Source organism: Sebastes umbrosus, chromosome 15, assembly GCF_015220745.1.
Source record: "Sebastes umbrosus isolate fSebUmb1 chromosome 15, fSebUmb1.pri, whole genome shotgun sequence".
Classification (NCBI taxonomy): domain Eukaryota; kingdom Metazoa; phylum Chordata; class Actinopteri; order Perciformes; family Sebastidae; genus Sebastes; species Sebastes umbrosus.
Window position 1 is genome coordinate 846,510 of NC_051283.1, and position 23,562 is coordinate 870,071.

A 23,562-nucleotide genomic window follows, 5' to 3' on the forward strand; every position below is an offset into this window, starting at 1 on the left:
TTTGAATCTCTTTGAATTTTCTGACATTTAGTCCTTCTTGTTCACTGCTGACTTAACTTCACAGGGGTGCCCACCTTGTCTGAGCTTGGCAGTTAGCTTGGCGCATGGGGGGTAACCCTGGCTGGAGCTAGTTTACACCATGTCTGAATATGTGTGTGTGTGTGTGTGTGTGTGTGTGTGTGTGTGTTGTGTGTGTGTGTTTGTGTGGGGGTCCATGCTTGTGTATGTCTATTACTGTGTGGCAATGCAGTGTGTGTGTGTGTGTGTGTGTGCGAGTCTCCCTGGCTGGGTGTCCAGCGACGGTCCTGGTAATGCTGAGACAGACGGTGGAGCGGGTGGGTTTATTTTTGGGCCAGTGACAGTGTGTCAATGGCCGCAGATGCGTCGGAAAGGAAGGCTCTGAGATACAAGCAAACTCTGGTCAGTGTCACTCTCTCGTTCCTCTTGTTCCTTCTCTCTCTCTGTGGCTCTTTCTGTCTCTCTGTGTCCATGTGTTTATCTCTACGTAAGCCTATCCTTGTCACGCTTATGTCTCTGTGTTGTGTGTCCACAGTCTCTGTCCCTGAATCACTCGTGTCATTCTTATATGACGCACCTGTATTGGCACTGAAACTACATGTGCATGGCTGGAGCCCGTCTAACTTGTTGTGTATGAGCCACTCTTTTGTGTGTGTGTATGTGTGTGAGTTCTAGACATGGTGAAGACCAATTAGCTGATGTATAACAACCAGGGTCACGCAACAGGTGCATAGACACACTGTGCACCTCCTTCACCCCTGATCTTGGCATGCATTAATACACGTGCACAGATACACGCACTTTGTCGCTGCTTTGCTGTTTCCTTCTGTCCCGGCCGGCCACCTGTTTGCTACCCTTTCTGCGCCTCGTTTCTTAAGCCCTGGTTGGTCTTAACACGTCTAGGAATTACTTTTGTGATATGTAGTATGTTAATATGTTGTGTGTACATTATATGTGTCCTTCCGTCTGTGTACATCTGCGATTGTGTGTTCATTTGTGTGTGTTGCGTGCTCGTCCATGTGTGTTCCAAAAAAGGGAAACCCGATCCTGCATTTGCAGCGGTGCTAATCTTCACTATTCATGTAGTTACATGTATGTTTTGGGGACAAGGCAGCATGAAGGGTGTCTCAGAACATCGGAGGATTATCATCATGGCTTGGGATGTTCTGTTCTAGAACCCTGAGTGTTCTCACAGTTGTTTAGGAAACATTTGTAGGATGTAAGGCAATGTTGTGAGTACACAGTTTACATTAAACAGGGTCTCCTGGTGCAGCACTCCAAATTAACCTTTTTTATTCAGTGTCCCACAACTGTCCTGAATTCTACTTGCAACTGTCCCAGACTTAACAACCAATGTCCCAAATTGAAGCATTTTTTCATTATAAACAATGAATATAGTTTTATTATAAAACTATTTATTATAAACCATGCAGGTTAACTTGCATCACTTCATTGACTCACTTTGCTCCGCCATGGAAGTAGTGCCAGTTGTTCCCTGCACTAGAGGCCTATCTGAATAAAAGATTGAAATCATCATAGGTGTTTGGCACAGTCAGTTTTCATTATTCGTTTAGTCGTTGGTTGAGTTACTATTTCTTGTTTATTGTTTGATCAATAGATGGATCACTGCAAACTTTAGTGCAAAAATGCAAACCTGTTTCTGATATACACCGGTATACAGCGATGGAAATGACATACACACACTTTGAACATATCCTATAGTACATTAAAGTAGCATCAATAATCTTTCCATTTATTGAGAGTTGTGAAGCCATTTGTAAAGTCTGTTTTAAATATGAGCTCAAATCAATCATTCATCATCCTTCTGACGTTTAATTATGATGACTGAGATATCACCACGATGATGGTTTACATGTGCATGTGATTGAATTAATGCTATGGGAGCTCTATATTCACAGCCGTCCGTAATGGTCACGCATAATGACAGCTGTTCTTCTGCTCCTCTCTGTCTAGTGTACGAGACCGTTTTTTCACTCACTTTAATCACCCCAAGGCTCCTTTACTTCTAATGCCCACCTTTGTATGTGCTTTAAACACACAGTAGCTGCTACTACATCAAATAGATGCTAATATCACTAGCGTGCTAATGTGCTAACCATGATTAGCATCTGACTTTAACACACTACATCTTGATGGAGTACAATAATACACACAGAGGTATACCTTCTGCAGGTTGCAATATGTCCATTACCCGTGGGTCAAACTTTGCATCTACCAAAGTTTATGGACATGAGTATTCTCCGGCAGCTTTTACAACTTTAACATGGCTCATCTTTTCTTTTTGTCTCACTATCCCGTAGCTTCACTCTCTAAAGTACACAACCATGATGCAAGTTTCTCTACTGTCTTTATCACATGATAGTCACAAGATACTGCCAGTGACCCAAGTATCCCACATATAATCAAATGTAATGTTACATGTATATTAAGAAACAAACACATATATACGTAATATTCAATAATATATACACTATTTCATATACAACATTTTATCAATTAATAATATAGGTAAGTACCTCTCAGCTCATATGAAAAGCATCAAGCCCATGGCTGTCATACTTTATGAGATGGCGTCTCTGTAGATTTATTATATCTGAAGAAGAGCTTATGCTCCAAACATCACTAACTAACGTGCCAATAAATTGCATTTAAAGGGAGCTACATTGTGCGGACCTTCTTCTACATTTTTCATAACTGTCTTCTACTGGCCCAGCACCAGCCTACTATGGTTTTGAATGTGCGCGACCACCTTCCATTGTTTGAAGTTTCCTCTACTGTCCCAGAATGATCCCAGACACTGTGTCTTTGTATCCCAGGGCTGTCTTTACTGTCCCCAGCACAACAGGACATCGTTTATTTGGAGCGCTGCTCTGCACAGCACAGAATTTTTCAAAAATGCAAAACAGCAGCATGCTACACATCAAACACAAAAAGGGTAACAAAACAGTTTATCGACTCAGCTTGGACTGACATTTTGAACATTTGTTGTTTCACTGGGAGTTTGCTAGTTGAGTTGAAATAAAGGTGTATTCCACTGCAGAATCCTTGAAGACTAGTGCATACCACTGGAGAGCCTCTGCAGTGTTGATTGGCTGGTATGTGAGAGCTGGTGATCATCGTGACCTATAGAATTTAATGGTTGTTGAAACCCTATGCCTACGGGGAGTCCAGGAAGTACAAAGTCATTTAACCTGTGTATGTGTGCGAGTGCACTTTTGAAGGCCATGCGGGCTAGGGTAACCCTTATGTTTACACTGTCACCCATGGGAGCAGGGCTATAAACACAAGTGCCATGTCACTCATTTAGATGTCATTTTGAGTGCATTGTGTGTTTATCTTTGTGTACTTGTGTGTTTGTGTTCTAATGATTTCCTAGTTAATGGTCCTTTTAACTAAAATTAAGAAAACACAATACATAAGTCATAATGATAATAATAATAACTCCCTGTACTGCTACAAAGACAGGGCTTGTGACGGGGGAGTACAGTCATGTAGAGAATGTATGGCGTTAAACCCTTCTCTATTTTAGAAGACCTTCATATGCATTAGGTTTGACTTCAGATGACAGCTTATAACAGCATGCACTCCCATTCAGCTGGAAATATGTAGCTCTGCATGGAGGTAGGTTTCTTCTATGACTTCTTTACACTGGCTTCCCATCAAATTCAGAATCCAGGTCAAAACTCTTGTGATCATGTTTAAAGCCTGCATGGTCAGGTGCCTGCTAGTGTGTGCCGATTGGATCATTTATCGACGATTGAAGAGTTGATCGACGATTGTTTTTTTCCCTTGTCGATTTGAACTAACTTACTATCAGAAGTAAGATGATATAAAGGCCAGCCAGTGTTACTTCCTCTTTTTTAGTTAATGTTCTTTCTCAAACAGAGAATGGGGGTGTGGTTAATAGTCAGATGTAATTCATTACCATTGCAACCAGATTGCTTCGTTTTTTCAACCTAGTTTAGATGAATTTACTGTTCCTATCAGACCACAAATGAGAGAAGAATTAGCGCAACACACCGACTCTCTCTCACTCGCTTTCTTCTTCACCGTCTCCTCCTGGCGAGGCGGCCGTCTGGCTGCTGCTGCGCCGAGGAGCCGCAATCGCAGCACGCCGGCCACAGCGCACCGGAGGACAGATAGACATGTTGCTGATGTTCGCCGTTTTATTATCTTATCTCACCTCAGCTCCCAGCTCCCAGCTCCCAGCACCGACACTGCACCGGGCTGCACTGACATTCCTTTATTTGTTTATTTCGCTAACGGGACTTTTCTCTTGTTTCCTCTTGAGCTGAAAGTTCTGCCCTCTCTGTCGTCCGGACCTGTTGTTAATTCTGCTGGTGGGATATTGTGTGATCCACTGCGTTGATTGCACCTGTTCTTGGCACACACAAATGCCTTTGTGAAAGTAAACACACTAAAGTAAGGTGGAGGAAACTAAGAAATAAAATCACAACCCTCAGTTAGCTGATGCAACAAGTTGGGCTAGCTAACTACACCTAACTAGCTAACTAACTAGAAAGACAAACTGACAAACTGATAAACAGATTTATCGGCTTGCTGCCGCTCAGATGCAAACATGAGTGCGCCTGCGCAAGCTTGGAGGATGACGTATGACCTGCAGCTTTTACTATAGTCATATCTCCATCCAAATGTAGCGCACATTTTAACTAAATTTCCAGATAATCTGCAAACAAAAATACAAATGAACATGCGTTTCCATCCTCCACTGTTATGCAAAATATTAAGAGTTGTTGGAAATAAAAACTGTTGGCATTAATAATTCAGCTGTTGGGGTTCCATTAAAGCATTACAAAAGAATAGGGTGAAGTCAAACCGCAGCAGACCTCAAATGGTGAAAAACAATATAGAAAACATGATGGGATCATGGCATTTCTGTTTGTTTCATGTATTTATCTGAGGAAGGTTACAGCCTCCTCATCACTCCACAGAGATCTAATGTATTCATCCGCGCAGTTTTTAGTGTATTTAGTGGAGTGGAAGCTTCAATGGACATTTAAGACCCATGCTTCATGTACATCATGATTTATTCTTTCCAAATCACTTTTTTGCATTTGCTTTTATTAATACCACTGTTCCACCTCAGCCAAGTGTAACAACTCTTTCGTCAATATTCAGATTTTAAAAAAAAAAAAAAATTCTGCATTTTTTTTTCTTGGCACAAGTTGAAAATGTGCATAAAATAATTAATTAATAATTACCTTGCTTCCTATAAAGCATGTGTCCAGGTTGGTTTACATACATGTTTACTGATTTCAGCAGTTTTCAAAAGGTGATGACATCAGCACAACAACTATTACCTGGACAATCTCAGTTCAATCCGTTATTATCCAAAATCTTTTGACCAGGGCTGGATATCAAACCTCAGTAATATTTTTGGTGGGTACCAAAAAGTATTAACATTGTCAAGTACGGAAAGCTGGCATCGAACATGTTTAGATGCATTATCTTATTTACATATTCTCTGATCAGAGAAGTTTAGACTATTTTATGTAGGCAAAATGATTATATGACTTGTATGACTTTAACATTAAAGAGGTTTTGCCTTGGTTTTGAGGGAAACATGTTTTATTATATATTTATAAAGGATAGTATTGAAAAACACCTCAAACCACAAAAATCTCCTAGATTTGGCACTATTGAAAATGTCAAACAATACCCAGCTAAGACTGTAGAAGGGTCAATGAGCAAGGCACTGAATCCTTCCATGGGGCATTGCGCTGTACCTGACCCTCCACTAGGCACTAGACATTAGTATGTCTATGCTGTGTAGTATGTCAATCAGAAACTATAACTAAAAATTGGTGGAATTTTGGGAAACGCAGCTGTTTTGGAGTAGTTTCTTCTCTATGTCTTTGAGGGACTAAAAGACAGCTGGAAGGACGGAGAGTGAGAGAGAGACATTGGAGTAACTGAGGAATATGATGAGACATTGAAAGGTACACTGCTGGTGGGAGAGAGGTGTGGGAAGTGTAATGAGGAATATTGGATCACACCGGTACTAAATTTAGCCCAGAGTAGTGTTTCACCGGCAGAGAGTAGGGGGCAACGAAGCAAGGAGGCAAGTAAGTGATTAGTGCAGGGTAGAGTTTCACTGTTCAGGAGAGAAAACAGGAAGGTGAGGTGGAATGAGGTAAAGGAGGAAGAGTGTGGTAAGGATGGATTTCTGACAACATAACAGACTCCATGTTGGAGGTCCTCCTGTGCTGGGCTGCATAGCAGCTGATTTCATTTCCAAACATGCAACTTGGGTGTCTCAACCAAATCAAATAGACATTATTCAATTATTAAATGAAGTATTATGTTGCCACTTCCTTCATAGTGGCTATTAATAATATCTGGTCAGCCAACATGCTTAAGTTATGATTTTTTTTCTCCAAATTGCAACTGTAGTTCTAATTTCCAGAAAAGACAGCCCTAAAAGCATCTACTGACAGAAAGAGCAGTAGAGTAGGCCTAGTTGTGTTAGTATGAGGAGCCTGTATGCTTCTTCTGTGGATGTTTGTTATACAGGTGCTGCCAAGAAAGACATTTCTGTGTGAATGAAGCAGTTTCTTGAGTGTAAAGAAGAATCAGTGTGGTGTGGTTACTCAAGGTGTGATGTTGACAGTGTATCATGTATCTGTCAGGCGTTACATTATGGTAAGGTGATAGGTGTCCCCTTTCAAGTGCATTTGTGTGCACTCTGTGTGTGTAATGCCCGTGCAGGAATCATATATGATGAGGAAATCCTCCCTTCTTAGAATGCATGGAGGCGGAGCATCTTTTTTGAAGGGTCTTGTGCATTTTATTTAAAAAATACTTGTTCTACTAACAGTATACGTACGTGATGTTGGCTGTTACATTTAACATTGAACACATAAGCACCGCCTACTAGGCTTGTGCTGATTGGCGATCAGATCATAGGTCCACAATTGAAGGGATGATCGACGATTGTTTTTCCTTCGCCGATATTAAAGGTTCTCTACACGATATCCAGAGCATTATTATTGTATTGTTGTAATCTGAGCTTCTCTGTGCTTTGTTTACATAGCCGGTCCGGCTGCACATGCCTTTTAGTACATGTTACTACATGTGAGCATGCCCCACTGGCTAACTAATGGCCGCCGCTCTGCACTGCTCTCATACGGCTGTTACAGCTGTCGTCATTGAAGCATAGCGCCCATCCTCATGTTCACCCTCAACACTGGTAAACACTATTAGCTCTGTCAGCACTGTTGCTGTTGTTAGCGCTGTTAGCACCATGAGCCACGAGCCACCGGCTCAGCCATCGCCACGTTGACGCCGTGTGCAGGCACTAGATGTGCTCTGGATTTTAAATCCTTAATAACAAACCAGTTTGCCATCTCTTTTCCATGGATCTGACACCCCTCATCTCCGTTCTCCATGTGCCTGCTCACCAAAGCGTTGCTTTGCACTTCATAAGAGTAGCTAACGTTGTGGATATGATTTGGGTTGTGATATTAAAGATAAGATAATAATGTTAAATGGAAGATGATGCTTTGATATTGTCGCACCAAGCACAGACACGCACGTTTATTATGTATATGCGCGTTCGCGTGTAGCCGCTGCCTCTGCTCCTCTGCCTGCTCGCCTTCACTCAGACACTGTGCGCGTTCTCACTCAGCTCGCTCCACCTCTAGACGTGAATGCGTGCTCACTCCACACTGCAGAAGAGTTAGTAGCTCTGAGAATATCGAGTGAATGTACAGTGGACGTTTGTGCAGAAATAACTGCTGCAGCTCCTCCAGACCAACAGAGGTTTCCCGTGTCTTGTGAAGTGACGGAGCTCCGCAGAGAGAAACGTTGTTGTCTCGTTACCGACCGGGTGCCGGTGTCTTCCTGTTCACTCCGGCTGCGGGCGGAGACGAGACGACAACTCGCTGCAGAGCCCCGCTGCCTCAGCCTGCACTGAGGCAGGAAAAGCCAACACTAGGATCAGCATTGATTCATGGAGAGACCTTTGTCTGGTCAGCTAACATTACTGCCAAGCAGCTGAAATATAGAGTGATATTGTGCTTTTAGCTGACGTGTGTCGCCTCACTGTGTTGAGCAATGCTCGTTCATGTCTATTTAGAGTGAGCACAAATGCGAGCCCAAAGCTGACTTTCATTGATTTCACGGCCATAGGTGTCGCTGTTAACAAGCATTTCTGAAAGTTACAAATAGTCCCTTTAACTTTAACTGTATTGCTGGCAGAAAGCGTAAAGGCTCGATTATTTCAAATCTTGGTCAACAATATCCCCAAATACCAAGATATTATGTTTTTTTTTTACACTTTAGACTCAGTCGTCCATGTTTGCATTTCACTGGCGTGCTATGACTCCCCCCAACCCTCCATCTCCACCGCCCCCTGGTGATAGACGATCCCGAGTAACCACCATTGGACGATATGAAAATAGAAACGATGGCCCAACCCGACCGCCTACCCAATCAAGACATCTGTGGCTTCTATTGTTTAAGTGTTTGTTGTGTGTTGGCATTCAGTTACAGCATATTGTGTATCATGCAGCTCAAGTTTCCCTGTGCGTTGAATGGCATCTCTGCTCACACAGCATCACCGCCACCTTATGAACATGTGTGTGCATGTTAATCCATCCATCCATCAATCTGTCTGTCCATGAACCTGCTAAATTAGAAGCTGTTGAAAGGCTACTGCACCGACGTCCAATGTGTCAGCACCAGACGCAACTCATCAGCCTGTCAGTTGTATTCCTGGAGTTCTATTGTCTGCTGTTGATTTACTAAGAATATACATGAGCCTTGGTCTAATATACACTGCTGGAATATTAGACAATGCCTCAGTAATGTATATACATAAATACTTGTGATTAATTGTGATTGTGAGTCGTAAGAATGAGGAAAATTACTGAAGGTTCTGCGCTGACAAAAGTAGAGCTGCCACATAATTACAATCTATATCTTTCTATATTTGTTGAATATCTATAAAATTTTACAGATGCATCAATCGATCAGCTGCTGATCGAAACCGGACGGTTTCCAGCTAACCGGCCGTGACCGGCCAATCAGTCTCATATTGATTTTTATTGATTTTATTTTTTTACACACATGTGCCGCCTCTGCGTGATGGTTTTACTCTGCGTGATGGTTTTACTCTGTGTGATGGTTTCACTCTGCGTGATGGTTTTACTCTGCGTGATGGTTTCACTCTGCTTGATGGTTTTACTCTGTGTGATGGTTTTACTCTGCGTGATGGTTTCACTCTGCGTGATGGTTTTACTCTGCGTGATGGTTTCACTCTGCTTGATGGTTTTACTATGCGTGATGGTTTTACTCTACGTGATGGTTTTACATCGGCACACAGCAGCACAGACGGTAACGTCTCACACACAAAAATGTCCTAGCTGTGGAAGATCTTCACTGTGAGTGAAGAAGACCTAAAGCTGTAATTTGTCACAACTGCAAGTCCAAAATAAGCCATGGAGGAACAATCTCATAATGGCAGTGATCGGCTCGTCGCCGACAGTACAGGTTCTCTCCCTAGCTCAGGCCTGCTTATAACGGAGCTAACGGCGAACTTTAACAGAGGTTGCATTGACTTGCATTATGATGCGTTCAAGCTATATTCAGAGTATTGGGCAAAGGTAAATTATAACTCTATCATGATGTGTTCAAATCATTGTTGTTTGAAGGAGAAGTTTTCACAGCAATATAAACTAGATAATAGAGAGGGAATTATGACCTGTTTCCTAACACTAGCTCTATGTAGCTAATAATATATAATTAAAACTACTAATGCCAAGATTTTTTTTTAATCAAAGCAAATATTTAAATAAAAAGGCAGTCAGTTATTTCCTAATCATTTGAATTGTGTGTTTTTCTGCAAATAACAACTATAGATGACGATAAAAAAGTAACAACTACATAACGTCTTTGGGACCGTTGAAATAATTCTTTGGGACAGTGGTAAAAAATGCTGGTCTGGAGCCTCGCTGTCAATTAAAGTTCTTAGAAAGAAAATTAGAATCTGCCAAGAAAATTGCAATCAGGGCATCTCTATAAAATTCATTAGCATCAAATTTGAACCTTTATGACTTTAATGACCTCCGGTGTCCCTACATAGTATTGTTTCATGTTACTGTAGTTGTCAAGAGGACTGTACACTTTGCATGAGATTGCCTAAACTACACCAACAAAACCTGCACAGCAGTTCCCAGTAGAAGCACTGGGCAGGTCCCAGGTATGAATATACTGTACTACAGTAAGAATGAACACAGAACACCCATCAGTCACACTCGGCCATCTGAGCACCAAGAAAGTTGAAGTGCACGTTCTTACCTGCATACTGTAATCTGATTGGAAGAGATAAGAGACATTTAGAAGATTGTTATGATGGTGAACTACAGAAAGGAGTTATTATAATGTCTCAGAAAATGAAGGCATATGCAGTACTATATAGAGCAGCTTATGTTGGAAGTGTGTGAGATATGTTGTGTTTGAAGAAAAGGATGATACAAATGCAAGAGGGCATCTCCTACTGAAAGAGATATTTGTGCTAGAGAGAGAGAGGGGTAGAGAGAGGTAGAGATAGGTGAGAACTGATCTCTTCCCCAGATGTCCCAGGCAGTTTTCATGCAGTCTGTCCAGAGGCGATAAATCTAGAGGCAGAGCCCATGTTTCCGCTTCCATTGGATCTGTTTGGGTCAGCACGTGGTCCTGTCTATTTTTAAAATGGACTCTTCTCTGCCAGGGTGCCAAAAGGAGAGTACTATCACACTCTACATTCTCACTTTCTCAGGAACTACCTGCACATGTTTATGTCTAATGAATGAATGTTTCTATGATGTGTTCTCTTCTGTACTGATTGATTGATTAATGGATTGGTTAACTGATTGATTGACAGCTCTATGGGGAGTACCAAGAGAACCAAGGAGGCTCTGGCAGACGGGAGGCCACACGCCTGCTGACAGAGAGACAGATCAAGAAACATGGCAACCATCCCCGCAGCCATGGCAGGACACGACATGGCCGGCGTAGCCACGGTCAAAATGGATACCACAGCCGACATCAGCACGGCTATCACAGCAGACAGAGGAACAGGCGTCAGTCCAACATGGAAGCAGAGGGTGACGAGCAAGATGAGCAAACTGCTGAACCCGACCTCACGTCCTCTACCAGGAAGAAACGCTCCTACTCCAAGTGTAGAGGTGAGCAATCCTGAAGAAGGATTCAAAAGAAAGTGAATAGACATATTCTTTATTACTCCTTCATTGTGGTGTTTTGTCAGACTGCATAGCACGGGTGCAGCAATTCCTTGTGACCAGGTTAGGAGAAGACTGGATCTTCCTCGTTCTGCTGGGCATCACAATGGCACTGGTCAGCTGGACAATGGACTATGCCAGCGCAAAGAGCCTGCAAGGTAGGACTTTTTCTTTTTCTTTTACAATTTTGTTATCGATTTTTACCTGAATCGATATAATAGCTTCATCTGAGTGTATGCGGAGGTATAAGGAAGTTACCGCTTTTATTGTTGTAGTCTCAGTAACATGACATCATATCCATTTCAACAAAAACAAAGCGAAAAAGTCTAAAACGTTGGAGAGTCAGCGTGGATACGACCTGCACCCTCACATGTTAAATCCAGCGTGGTAAACACTACACATCCAGTAAAGGATGGAAACACTTTGGGTTTCACACATTGACAGGAAAAGCAGAGCTAGACAGAGCAGAGCTAAAGCTGCATGCTAACTCTGTCACGGACAGGAAGCGATAATGTATCGCGGTAACGTGGCGGTTGAGCCGGCCGTCGCTCTCATCTCCGTGGTCAAATGGCCCGACGCTACAACTGTAGAGCACCCATATACTGACATTTATGTTAAACGCATTCAAACGGCCCCGATGGAGCTGACCATGGATGGATAAAGAGAACGGAGCTGACGGGAGAGCTAGAGACCACCTTGGAGAAGTTAGAGGAAGAAGACACGTGGGACTACGTCTGAAATTCACATCAGGAAATAAGATTAATTGGATTATGTTCAGAAGAAAAATATTAAACATTTCATGTCCTTTATGAATTAAAAAAAGACCACTACTTTGTGAGGGTAATGACTTTTGGGTTACTGGAAAAAAATGCAATATATAATTCCTGACAAAGACTGATATATTTGATTTCAGGACATCTCTGACTACATACAGACACAAAATCAAACATTTTTACTGTGTCAATTTAGAAATAGTCCGAAGTAAAAGTCCCATATTTGTCCTTTGAAATAGCAACATTTCGGAATGCTTGCAGTGCTTAAATAACCCATTGCTCCATAATTCCTGACAATGACTGATCTATTTGACTTCATGACATCTCTGACTACATACATGCTGAAAATCAAACATTTTTACTGTTTCAGTTTAGAGATTTTCCAAAGTAAAAGTCCCTAGAAGTGTAAGATTCAACTTTTTCCCATGGTCTAGTGTTAAAAAAGTTAAGACAAATCGCAATAAATCGTAATATGGAATCGCAATACTCGTAGAATGGCAATATATCGACTCAGCACCCGAGTATCGCGAGAGTGTCGAATCGGTGGGATAATCATATCGTCCCAGCCCTCGAATCCGTTAAAGTAAAGAAAAGCTGGTGCAAAATAGATCCGATATTTGCCTCTTCCCCTCTGAATTATCTTTTATGCCTGTTTCATTCCTTATCTTCCCTGTTCTACTTCTATCTTTTCTTTCTCTATCGACCCCTTTCTCCTGCTATTCATCCTTCTCTCTGCTTCTCAATCCATCATTCTTTTTGTTTTTCCTTTTCTCCTGTTTCATCCACCTCTCCTATCTGTTTCTTTCTCCTTCCTTCCCTTTCTCCCTCTTCCAGCCTATAAATGGATTTATGGGGAGCTGAGGGGGAACATCCCTCTGCAGTACCTGGCCTGGGTTTCATATCCCCTGATCTTCATCCTGTTCTCCTCCCTCTTCTGTCACCTGGTTGCTCCTCAAGCTATCGGTCTGTACGCCCTTCTTTCTCATAGCTGTGTTCTCATGCTTCTCTTTGCTCATCTGCCTTTAGTTTCTGATAGAATACCTCTGAATTATTAGCGCATAATAGACAATATACATTTAATATTCTGTCTGCAACATCACACATTGGAATAGTCATCTCGGCTAATCAGTGAAATCAGATGCTGTGACATTTGATTGGAAAGCCTGCGGAGTCTAAGCCCTCCAGGGTGCATGATTACCTATCTCAGCTTCACAAGAATACAAAAGAATGTTTTTCACATTATCTCATGGGGTGATTTCTCATAAGCTGTTTCTCTGCAAAGCAAGAACAAATGGTCTGGAAACGACACTATTTCATGCAGAAAAACCATCAATAAACCAGGAAGGTGTAGCTTCTCTAAGATAGAGATTTAAGGTTATGGAAGTGCTTTAAATTGTGCATCGGTGTCCAGTGTTTTACATGCCTGCTAATGTGCAGTCGCTCCAGCGCCAACTGGACTTTTCCATATAATTCAAACCTCTTTTCCCCCCCCCTTCCCTCATAAACAACCTCTGTTCCACCTTCTGTCCCAGGTTCCGGCATCCCAGAGCTGAAGACCATCCTGAGAGGTGTGGTGCTAAAGGAATATTTAACACTCAGGGCCTTTGTTGCTAAAGTCATTGGTCTGACTGCTGCCCTGGGCAGCGGGATGCCCGTAGGCAAAGAGGTTAGTGATCCACATTTATTGCACAGATTAAAAGCTGTTTCACACCAAGCATGGACTTACGTTTTTGCACAGAAATTAAAAATATATATATCTTGTGGGTTCTTATGAATGCTTGCAGACCCCTGCAGAACATTCATGCGGGGTAAAAATATTCTGACAGTCCTCGATTTCAGCGGATTTCCGCCTAATATATGTTAGACCAATGAAATCCTTTTTTCCAACTGATAACCATATTTCTGCTTAATGATTAGCCACATACGTCTGTTGGTTGCACAGAGTGTGCGTTGTGCGTGCGTGTTTTCGGAACAATGGTCGTTTGTTTTCTGGACTGTTGGACTTTCTTTTTTTTTTTCGGTCCAACGGAACATTTCTCGGACTATTGGTGTTTTGGAATAACGATGGGCTTGAGATGGCCCAGCCGCTGGGATAAGAAGATGATGGTAATGTAGCTGATATGCACTTAATAACGTTATATGTTGGTCATGGAACGGGGCTCGCCACAACAGTTAATGCTAGCTCTAGCATCACATTTGGGGTCCGATTAGTTTACGTATTAACTTTAACGTTAGCCCCTTAGACATTCTCTGTCTGGACAGATTTTGGTTGTGTGGAGTGGACACGCCACTATTTAGGAGGAAACTCATTGGACCTCATTGCCAAAAAATTAACCCTACAACGCGGTGTGCATAGTCGGCATGCGGAAAATTCACACACAGATTTTCTGCATTTTCGCATCGCACTGGTGCGATCTCTCTTTCTACATGTTTCACCTCATCTAACCATCAACAGCATCTGTGGAGTGGTGTTTGGTCTTGTACTGTATGTACTGCTATGTAACATCATTTGCTGTTGTGTTCATCTCCTCCACTCAGGGCCCGTTTGTTCACATCGCCAGTATCTGTGCTGCAGTTCTCAGCAGGTTCATGTCCTTCTTTTCTGGAGCTTATCAGGTAAGCTGATGTCAGGAAACATTTTCATTTACAGGCCACTTTTAAGTGTGATTGTTACATAAAAATGTATACTGTATGAGATATTCCTCATCTATATGTTGTCTTTCTATTGTCTCGATCCTTTCTCCTCTTCCTCCTCTCTGGATCAGTAGAATCCATACTGTTATACAGACATCCTGACAGTGGGCTGTGCTGTTGGGGTGGGCTGCTGCTTTGGTACTCCACTTGGAGGTACACACTCTTTTCTCTTTCCTGTCCTGTGTCCCACTCACACATTCACTTATAGGGAACTCAGTCATTTCACATCTACTGTATGGACACAGGAAATTGAAATTGGGGTTTTGGAGAACTTGAAATATCCACAAATTTAGCCATTTTACAGTAAATATCAGGTTGTTTGTATGTTTCTTCATCTGTCTTGTTTTCAGTTCCTGTCTGTCTGATTACTGGTTCTTTCTCCACCAGGTGTGCTCTTCAGTATAGAGGTAACATCCACATACTTTGCTGTGAGAAACTACTGGAGAGGATACTTTGCTGCTACATTTAGCGCCTTCATATTCAGAGTGTTATCCGTGTTCAACAAAGACGCAGGTACTGATTGGAGAAAAAGTGTTTATGAAGATGTTGTATTGGTGTGTGAGATACTGGACAATATTGTAATTTTCTCTTCATCAAACATGCACTAGAGGGCGCCCTTACTTCAATGATTAACACTAAGCAAACTCATCTTTTTAGTGACACTGACTTCATGTATGTACTGTAGGCACATTGTGCATTTTCCAAGATATGAGTATTTTTATGCCTGTCTCAGGTTAATACAATTTCTTCTAAGAATTTTTACTTGACTTGGGCTGTGTTCGAAATTGTATACTAACATACTGCATACTACATACTGTTCACATTTAAGTAAACTCAAACAACACGTCTTCTCTGCATCACATCGCTGTATCAGTCAGGTGTTACCGGTCTGAGCTACCATCGTATGAAAATTGTTCATCACAAATAAAGCAGCATCACCTCTTCCACTCAATTTAATATTTTCCAGTATTATTTCAAGGCAAATTAAAATGATTAAATGTTTTAATGTTAAATATGTTTCTACAGTACATTATGTATGTGAGCTCCCACGCTTTTACTCTTAAATGTACGTTAACATCACTTGCCATCATTCGTAATTATTTTATCTGATGGTTAATTATTTTAAAGTGTCTGCCTAGCGGTCTCCCATTGGACAGTATGAAGAACCACAATGCATTTTGGGTCGGGTGAGTATGTCCAGTAAGCTCATGTCTCATACTCAGAAATTCTTGCTAATCTAGTATACATCCGGGTATTTCTCGCTTACACAAAATGCAGTTGAAGCGCACTACATACTAAATTTTCCGTCATACATAGTATGAATAGTATGTTAGTATGTAATTTCAAACAGACCCACAGTAACACTATTACCACAGTATACTATTTTTGAAATGCTCAAAGGATCACTAGAACCTATCCTGTACTTGATCACTAAGAAGTGATTGTATAAATTTCCCCTGTTTGCCTTCTCTTCATCTTCCAGTAACCATCACTGCTCTGTTCAGGACTAACTTTCGCATGGATTTCCCTTTTGACCTGCAGGAGCTGCCAGCCTTCGCTATTATTGGGTGAGCGACAGGAAAACTGAGACAAAGACGTATATATGACATCATCTTTGTGTGTGTGTGTCTGCACGGTGTGTGTCCAAACTTCATAATGGACAAGATGGAAAATGCTAATAAGTCAAACTTTATGCAAATGTAGCATTTAAAACATGGAGAATCCAATTACTAGTTCACCATTTCCCTCAGGGGAGGAAAGAGAGACACATGAACACACAGGTATTACAAATGAATAGATGATGGCTAATGTAAAGTTGATTTGTTTCTGCAGGATCTGCTGTGGGTTCTTGGGGGCGTTCTTCGTCTATCTCAACAGACAGGTGGTGCTCTTCATGAGACGACCCAACGCTATGACCCGCTTCCTCATCAAACAGTGAGTCTGCGTGCGTCGTATATGCATCTATTCATTACGTTTTGGTTCTTGTTCCTTGTGTTTTCTGTGTTTTCGTTGAGGATTTTGATTAGTACAGATCGTTAATAATGTTTGTTTCATTAACAAACTTTTTTGTTTTTTTATTCCCCACCCAGCCGGCTGATCTTTCCTGCTGTGGTAACGCTGGTCATCGCCACCTTGACCTTCCCACCCGGGTTTGGACAGTTCATGGCAGGAGAGGTCAGAGCTCACATCTTGTTATCCTTCCTTTCACTCGTGTAAACCAGGGAGAATACAGGGTAGGGCTGGGAAGAAATGGGATTGATCAAATTTTATTTTCAATTAAGATTTTTGGGAATCGTGTTAAATAATCATGATCTCAATATTGACCAAAATAATAGTTATTATGATTTTTGCCATAATCAAGCAGCCTTAGTGCAGGGCATGTCAATCTGATTGTGCCAGCTACAGAGGTCTGATGAACAAAAAACGCAGTAAATGCCACCCTACAAAAGCAAACAGCAGTAACTTATCTACATGTTTTAAAACACAACTACACACAGATAATTCATGTCAAAGTACACCTGCTTCAAAAGAACACAGAACAAAGTTGGGGTGTCCAATATCCATCTACAAGCCATGATGTATCATAATCAGAAAGCAAAATCCATCAATCTCTTAGATCTGTTGTCTCTTTGGTATAAACCATCATCACAGACCAGTAGACTTGATAAGTATGAGCCTGCTGTGTTCCCTTTACTGATGCTCCATCACATGGACATGTCTCTGGTTTTCTGATTCAGACTAGCCAAACAGACTATTGCTTGTTGAAACGCCCTTAGACACAAAACCATGGGAAAATAGGGTCCAGGTGGAAAAATACCAAAGTTACCCTTTAAGTGTGTAAGAAGCTGAAAAGGAATTTATGTTGTTCAAATCTAGAAATCTATTTCTGCACAGTTTAGCCTAAAGCCACATTATTTTTGGTGTTTAACATAGTGTGACAGCAGGTTAGATAAAGTGTGATGATGTTTTTAATTATTGGGATTAACATGCAAGATATGAGCTGTAAACTCTGTTGCTTCAACGTGAACCAAACAAAAATCTATACTTTAATATTCTGAACACCATCAGCTTATTAATGTGCATCTGTGGCCTTACTGTGATGTCAGTGTCCCTGTTTCTACGTGAGTGGAAGCTACATGCCGTGAGGAGTTTTAAGGTGAAAGCACAGTATCATCAGCTCACCCACCCAGAGCTAAGGGCTAATCATGTGTTTCACAGATGCTCAGAATAGACCAGTTAGTGTGAACCAGGTGTGTGTGTGTTTGTGTTATATGCTGTAGTAGGTGCATGTGTATCCACCTGTGTGCATATGTCAGTCAGCAACACCGTAACATGTTTTTTTTTGTGCCTCCAGTGCATGTCTTTCACACCTTCACTGTAGAAGTGTCTCACACCTTAATAACAAACTCACAGCATGGTTTTAACACACAGCAGGGAGGTGAAGTGATATCTACATTTAAATAATTTCACTTTAGAAAATAAATCTGTATTTGACAGACTCTTTGCCCCCCTAGAAAGTTTATATATAGCTTTTGGGGAATGAAATCCTTCCAACTTGGTAGCACAGTGCAGAGTGACAGAAGCAGCAGCACAATGAGAGGAGATTAAAAGCTACATGGGTTGTGAACCAGACGTGAACCCACAACTTCAAAAAGGCACAGGAAAGCCTATTATTCCATCCAGCTCCACGGAGGCCAGCAGCAGCCTTTCACGGAGCAGATCCTCGACGTTTCCACTCCCGCTGAACGATGAATTCCTGGACCCGATTCAACCCGAGCTGGAGCAGGAATTAGAGAAATCGAAATGACGTCGGTGTAGTTTTTCCCCCGCAGCGGCGTTATGCAGATGTGGGATGTGCTGCAATTTGAGCCTGAGAGCAAATTCCAAGGCATCTATGCAAATGTGGTGCAAAATGGTTGAAGTGAATTAGTCATTCATGAGTCATCTAAAGAGAATGAGTCATTGGACACGGCCACCCGTACCCGTCTGCTTCCACATTTCTGGATGACTTCCTGCCTGTTTGTCCCACTTGACTTTCTTCCTCCCTTCACTTTTTATGTCTTTACTCTTCACTTTTCTCTTTCGTCCTCCTTTTTCATCCAGTTCCTCCTTGTCTCTTTTCCTCTCTCGTTAAACTGCATCTCTCCTTCTACCCACTATCCTTATTCTCTTGCTCGCCTTCCCTCACTCTTTCTATCCTTCTGTCTTTGACTTCTTCTCCCCAATCTTCATCACCCTACTCTTCCTCTCATATCCCTCCCTCTTCTCTTCTTCTCTTCCTTCCACTCAGTCTATCTCCATCTCGCTCATTTTTCACCTTCTGTCACCCTTTCACTCCCTCTTTCATCCCTTTCTCTTCCCATCCTTCTTTCTCTTTCCAATAGGGCTGTCGCAATAACCGCAATATTGCAGTAGCGCTCTATTGATAAGCCAACCGCAGTGGATGGCAAGCAAAAACTTACAAAAGCACAATAGGTCCCCTTTAATATGTTTTTACCACTACCCCGATCAGGCATGTGAGTTGCTAGATTTACTAGCCCCACAGGGCATTTTAGTTGCCCCGGGAAATCCTCATTGTTAAGCTCGACTCCCTCTTTGCTATTTCTCTTACCATTCTTGTTTTCTCTTCCCTTTTGCCCTTTCTGTCCATCTCTCTTTGATTTCTCCCACTCTCTGCTCCACCCTCGTTCGCTCCTCCACCTCTTGCTCTCACCCTAACCTTCCCTCCGTACTCCCTGCCCTCACCCAACCCTCCCTCTGTTCCCTCCCCCCCCCTCTGCAGCTGATGCCAAGGGAGTGTATCAACTCCCTTTTTGACAACTTTACGTGGACAAAGATTTCAGGATCTCCTCCTCCGGTCGGTCTGGGCCGCTCCGCCGCCTGGCTGCACCCTAATGTCAGCGTCTTCGTCATCCTGCTGCTCTTCTTATTCATGAAGGTCTGTGGCTGCTGGGAAATGTGTGTGTTTGCTGGATTGGATAGGTGTTTGTGTGCAGTTCAAGTGTGTGTCATTGTTTCTCTGCGTGTTTGGATTATGCATGAGTGTGTATGGCTGTATGTGTGTGTCTGTGTCTGTGTCTGTGTGTGCGTGTGCGTGTTGTGTGTGTGTAACTGGCTCTACCTGACGTCAGCATTTTCGTCATCATCCGCCTCTTCTTCATTAGGGACATTTGTTGCAGGCCACTCATATTGTGTGTTGGTGATGGGGACATCTGTCTCTCTGTGTGTGTGTGTGTGGGGGGGGGGGGGGGGGGGGGGGTTTGTCTTCCTCCTGTTCTTCCTGTCCAAGGTCAACAGGGCCGGCAAGCTGCCAGCAGTTCTAGCATTCTTATGTTTTCTTGACAGCAGCTACACATGCACACGCACACACACACACACACACACACACACACACCCTGGAGAGTTCCACTTCTTGCTCTCTCAGTTTTTATTAGCATCGCCGTGTTCACAGATCTGGTGTGGGTGCTGGGTTGACTGTGAATCAGCAGAAAGTTGATGAAACTGTTGGTAAACAATCCCACAGCGTTCACACAGGGGGACAATCATCACTACACACTCTGAATAAACCTGAATACACTTCAAGTAAATCACAATAACGAGGCAGCTACACAGACCAACACCAATGCTAATAAGCAGCATGCATCATCTTAGATTTATATGTGAATCTTCAAAACAGCATCATAAGAACAAATCGAGTTAAAGAGAACAAGCAGTGTGATGATGCTCGTAGCATCGGTTACAAAAACTACCAAGGACCAGTCTAGAAGATCACACAAATAACTGATATGACGATGCATAACCTGACAGCCTGCTGATGGGAGTCATAAGGTCTTACACAGGAACTACATGATCAGTGGAATGACCAAAGCCATTTCTTAAGTCCAATCCGAAGTGCAGGAACTGCTTCCTTCCATACAAATAAATGAGTGGTTTCATTAACATCCAGACAATGTCAGAGTAGATGACCTCATCCAAAAGGAACTCGATGACCGGATCAGAATAGAGCTGAGAATAATTACACCCAAACTAAAATGTCATCAGACCCAAATAGAGAGAGATAGCACCAACACTGGCAGCAATGACTTGACTTTTGGACTTGAGGCTTTTGACTTGAAAATACTTAGTACCTTTAAATTAAAATTTAAAAGGATGTTATTTAAAAAGTGTGTGCACGAAGACGATCGACTGCCCGGTACCAGAGGTAACTCTGACAGCGTCTGAGATGTTGGCTTTATTTACTTTTTGAGAGATCCCTTATTGATTTGTTTGGGTAGATGATTTCCTCATACATGGTGGGGAAACTACTGAACTGAACAAACTCAATCTCTATCTTTTGTTGTTTATTGCTGAATCCCCAAAAAGTGGTGTTTTTTGTTGGAATCTGGACTTTTTATTTTTGGAGAAGATTATAGGGACTTGCATTTGATTATCTTACACTTAATTCCCCAGATCCACTTTGTTTGAACCAATCCAACAGCATCCAGTCAAGTTGCAGGAGAAAACCATGAAGAACTAACGTTACGTTGCTGAGCACCAGTTGGCACCAGTTACTCTGTTGTTAAATTGGCATTCCATTTGTACATTTGGTGAAAAGCACATTATGACTTGTTTAGGACTCAAAACTCAAAGTTTAGGACTTGGGACTTGAATTGGGAATTGAGTGCAAAGACTTGAGGTTTACTTGCGACTTGCAAATAATGATTTGGCCCCACCTCTGCAGTTCGATATGCAGTATAACAAGACAAGGAAGACTGAGTTTGCTCCAAAAACCAATGTCCATCTCCTCTTTCCATACATACTTTAGTTATTTTGACATACTTGAGTACTTGATACTGTAGACTTTCTTTTCTAAAATGATTCCATGAAGCAAGAGTGAACAACAACTTCAGCACTGGTTCTGACACTAATGCAGTTAGGTTGTCATCTAGTTCTTGTAACACTGATAAATAGCAGTGTAACCACCAAACCAAAGCTATCAGTTTGACTTGAATTGTAATCAAGACACAAACACACGTCTCCAAGAACCAAAGCTGTTTAGAAGTCAAAGGGTAACCCTCCTTGTGTTTAGCCTCCTAACATTCATACTGTTTGTCAGTCTGTCCACCCCCAGTATTGTTCTTCATCAGTGACCAGAGCCTCCGAGTTCAAGAGTTGTAATTAATGAAAAACACAGACAGACAAAGTCTGGTCTCTAAATCCTCTGCGTCCTGACCCGCCTCCAGTCTGTTGGCTGCTTCAGGAAACAGCACCAAGCTGTTGCTGCCTCCTGTTTGATGGAAATATGCAGCTTCTCAAGAGCTCAGGCAGAGAACAGTGAAGAAGTGGGAAACTGGGAAAGCAGATTACTTTCTCAGTAAATACAAAACCAAACTTTTCAGTCTACATGGAAGCCACCTTATGCAACTGACCAACATGTTGTATTGGTCGGCGTTGTGAGTTTCTGCCAAGTTAAACCATTAAGGAGTTGGTATTGAACTGTCCTTTCTTTGGATTCTAACTGGAGACAAACCAGTCCAAAGCTTACATCTTCCCAGCACCAGAACCTGCTGTCAATTAACTCTAACTTTGACTAGACGAATGGGAATTTAGTAGAAAAAACGTCTTTTTAAAATGGTCCTCCATAATTTGAACTAGATCCACACTCTCTCATTCGATTTCCAAAATAAGTCAAAATCCATTTGCCTTTTTAGAGTCAACCTCAGTTTGTTTTTCTGCAGTGTCTAAAGTGAAATTAGGCAGAAATGCCATATAAATGATCCTATCAACAGGATATTAAAGCCTGTCACTCAGCGTCACACACTGCATTGGTTTAGTCATGGTGTTTCTCAGAGCGGCTCCCTGTCGTGGAAACTTAATTCAACCAAAACTGAGAGCAGCTGGCTGGTAAAACTCCTCACAACACACACACACACACGCACACACGCACGCACGCACGCACGCACGCACGCACGCACGCACGCACGCACGCACGCACGCACGCACGCACGCACGCACACACACACACACACACACACACGGTGTGTTTTTCTGCTTTCCTGTCGCCTTCTGCTGCTGTCAGCCTTTCTTTAATACATACTCAAACACACACTCTGGATCTTCCTCTCTCCCCCCAGTGTTTATGCTTTCCCTATTTCCCTTTGTCCCACACATGATTAGACTTTCTCTCTTTGTTTGTCTGTATTTCTATCCACCTGCAAAACAAACCCTACGAATTTCAAATGAAGTGCTTGTTAGGCTCATTGTAGTGAAACTTTGGCTGTCAAAGTTAACGTGATAATAAATTGTTAACGCAAATTTGTTTTAACGCCACTAATTTCTTTAATGCATCAATATAATATATATATATATATATATATATATATATTATATATATAACTTGCGGTTTTAAAGCTAGAGTGAAGATATTGGTATCATATGAAACTATAAAACCTGATGAATCCATCGGTACCAGCTATGTCATACTAGCTTGTCGTGAAGGAGGTTACAGTTTTTCTCGATTGTTTACACACATTTTCTGAAAGCATGCCTCATACTCTCAGAACTCTACACACAAATCAAAAAACACACACATAATGGGCAAAACCCCTCAATTCTCCTGCAAAATGAAACTTTACATTCAAAACAATGTTATTTCTTCTCAAAATGGTATTTTGTTTTCAAATGACACACACAAACCAACATATGAATAGACATTTATAAGAACCAGTTGAACACTGATGTGCTCAATGTAAAACACTATGATGAATGGAAAACACTCCTTCTCCATTCATCATAATGACTTAGGCCTTTTTTTTGTTCAGTGTTACACTTAC

At 41.9% G+C, this 23,562-nt stretch overlaps 1 protein-coding gene across 1 annotated transcript in view; it reads left to right on the top strand.

Moving 5' to 3' along the window:
• The first annotated feature begins 256 nt into the window (after window positions 1-256).
• clcn1a (chloride channel, voltage-sensitive 1a) overlaps window positions 257-23,562 on the top strand; it is a 51,129-nt gene continuing 27,823 nt past the window's right edge. Inside the window, 12 exon segments of the mRNA XM_037794122.1 lie at window positions 257-420; window positions 10,925-11,228; window positions 11,309-11,440; window positions 12,890-13,018; window positions 13,588-13,721; window positions 14,594-14,671; window positions 14,824-14,902; window positions 15,137-15,262; window positions 16,233-16,317; window positions 16,583-16,684; window positions 16,840-16,924; window positions 19,533-19,688. Of these exon segments, the coding sequence (XP_037650050.1) occupies window positions 370-420; window positions 10,925-11,228; window positions 11,309-11,440; window positions 12,890-13,018; window positions 13,588-13,721; window positions 14,594-14,671; window positions 14,824-14,902; window positions 15,137-15,262; window positions 16,233-16,317; window positions 16,583-16,684; window positions 16,840-16,924; window positions 19,533-19,688 (1,461 nt within the window). The 5' untranslated portion in view covers window positions 257-369.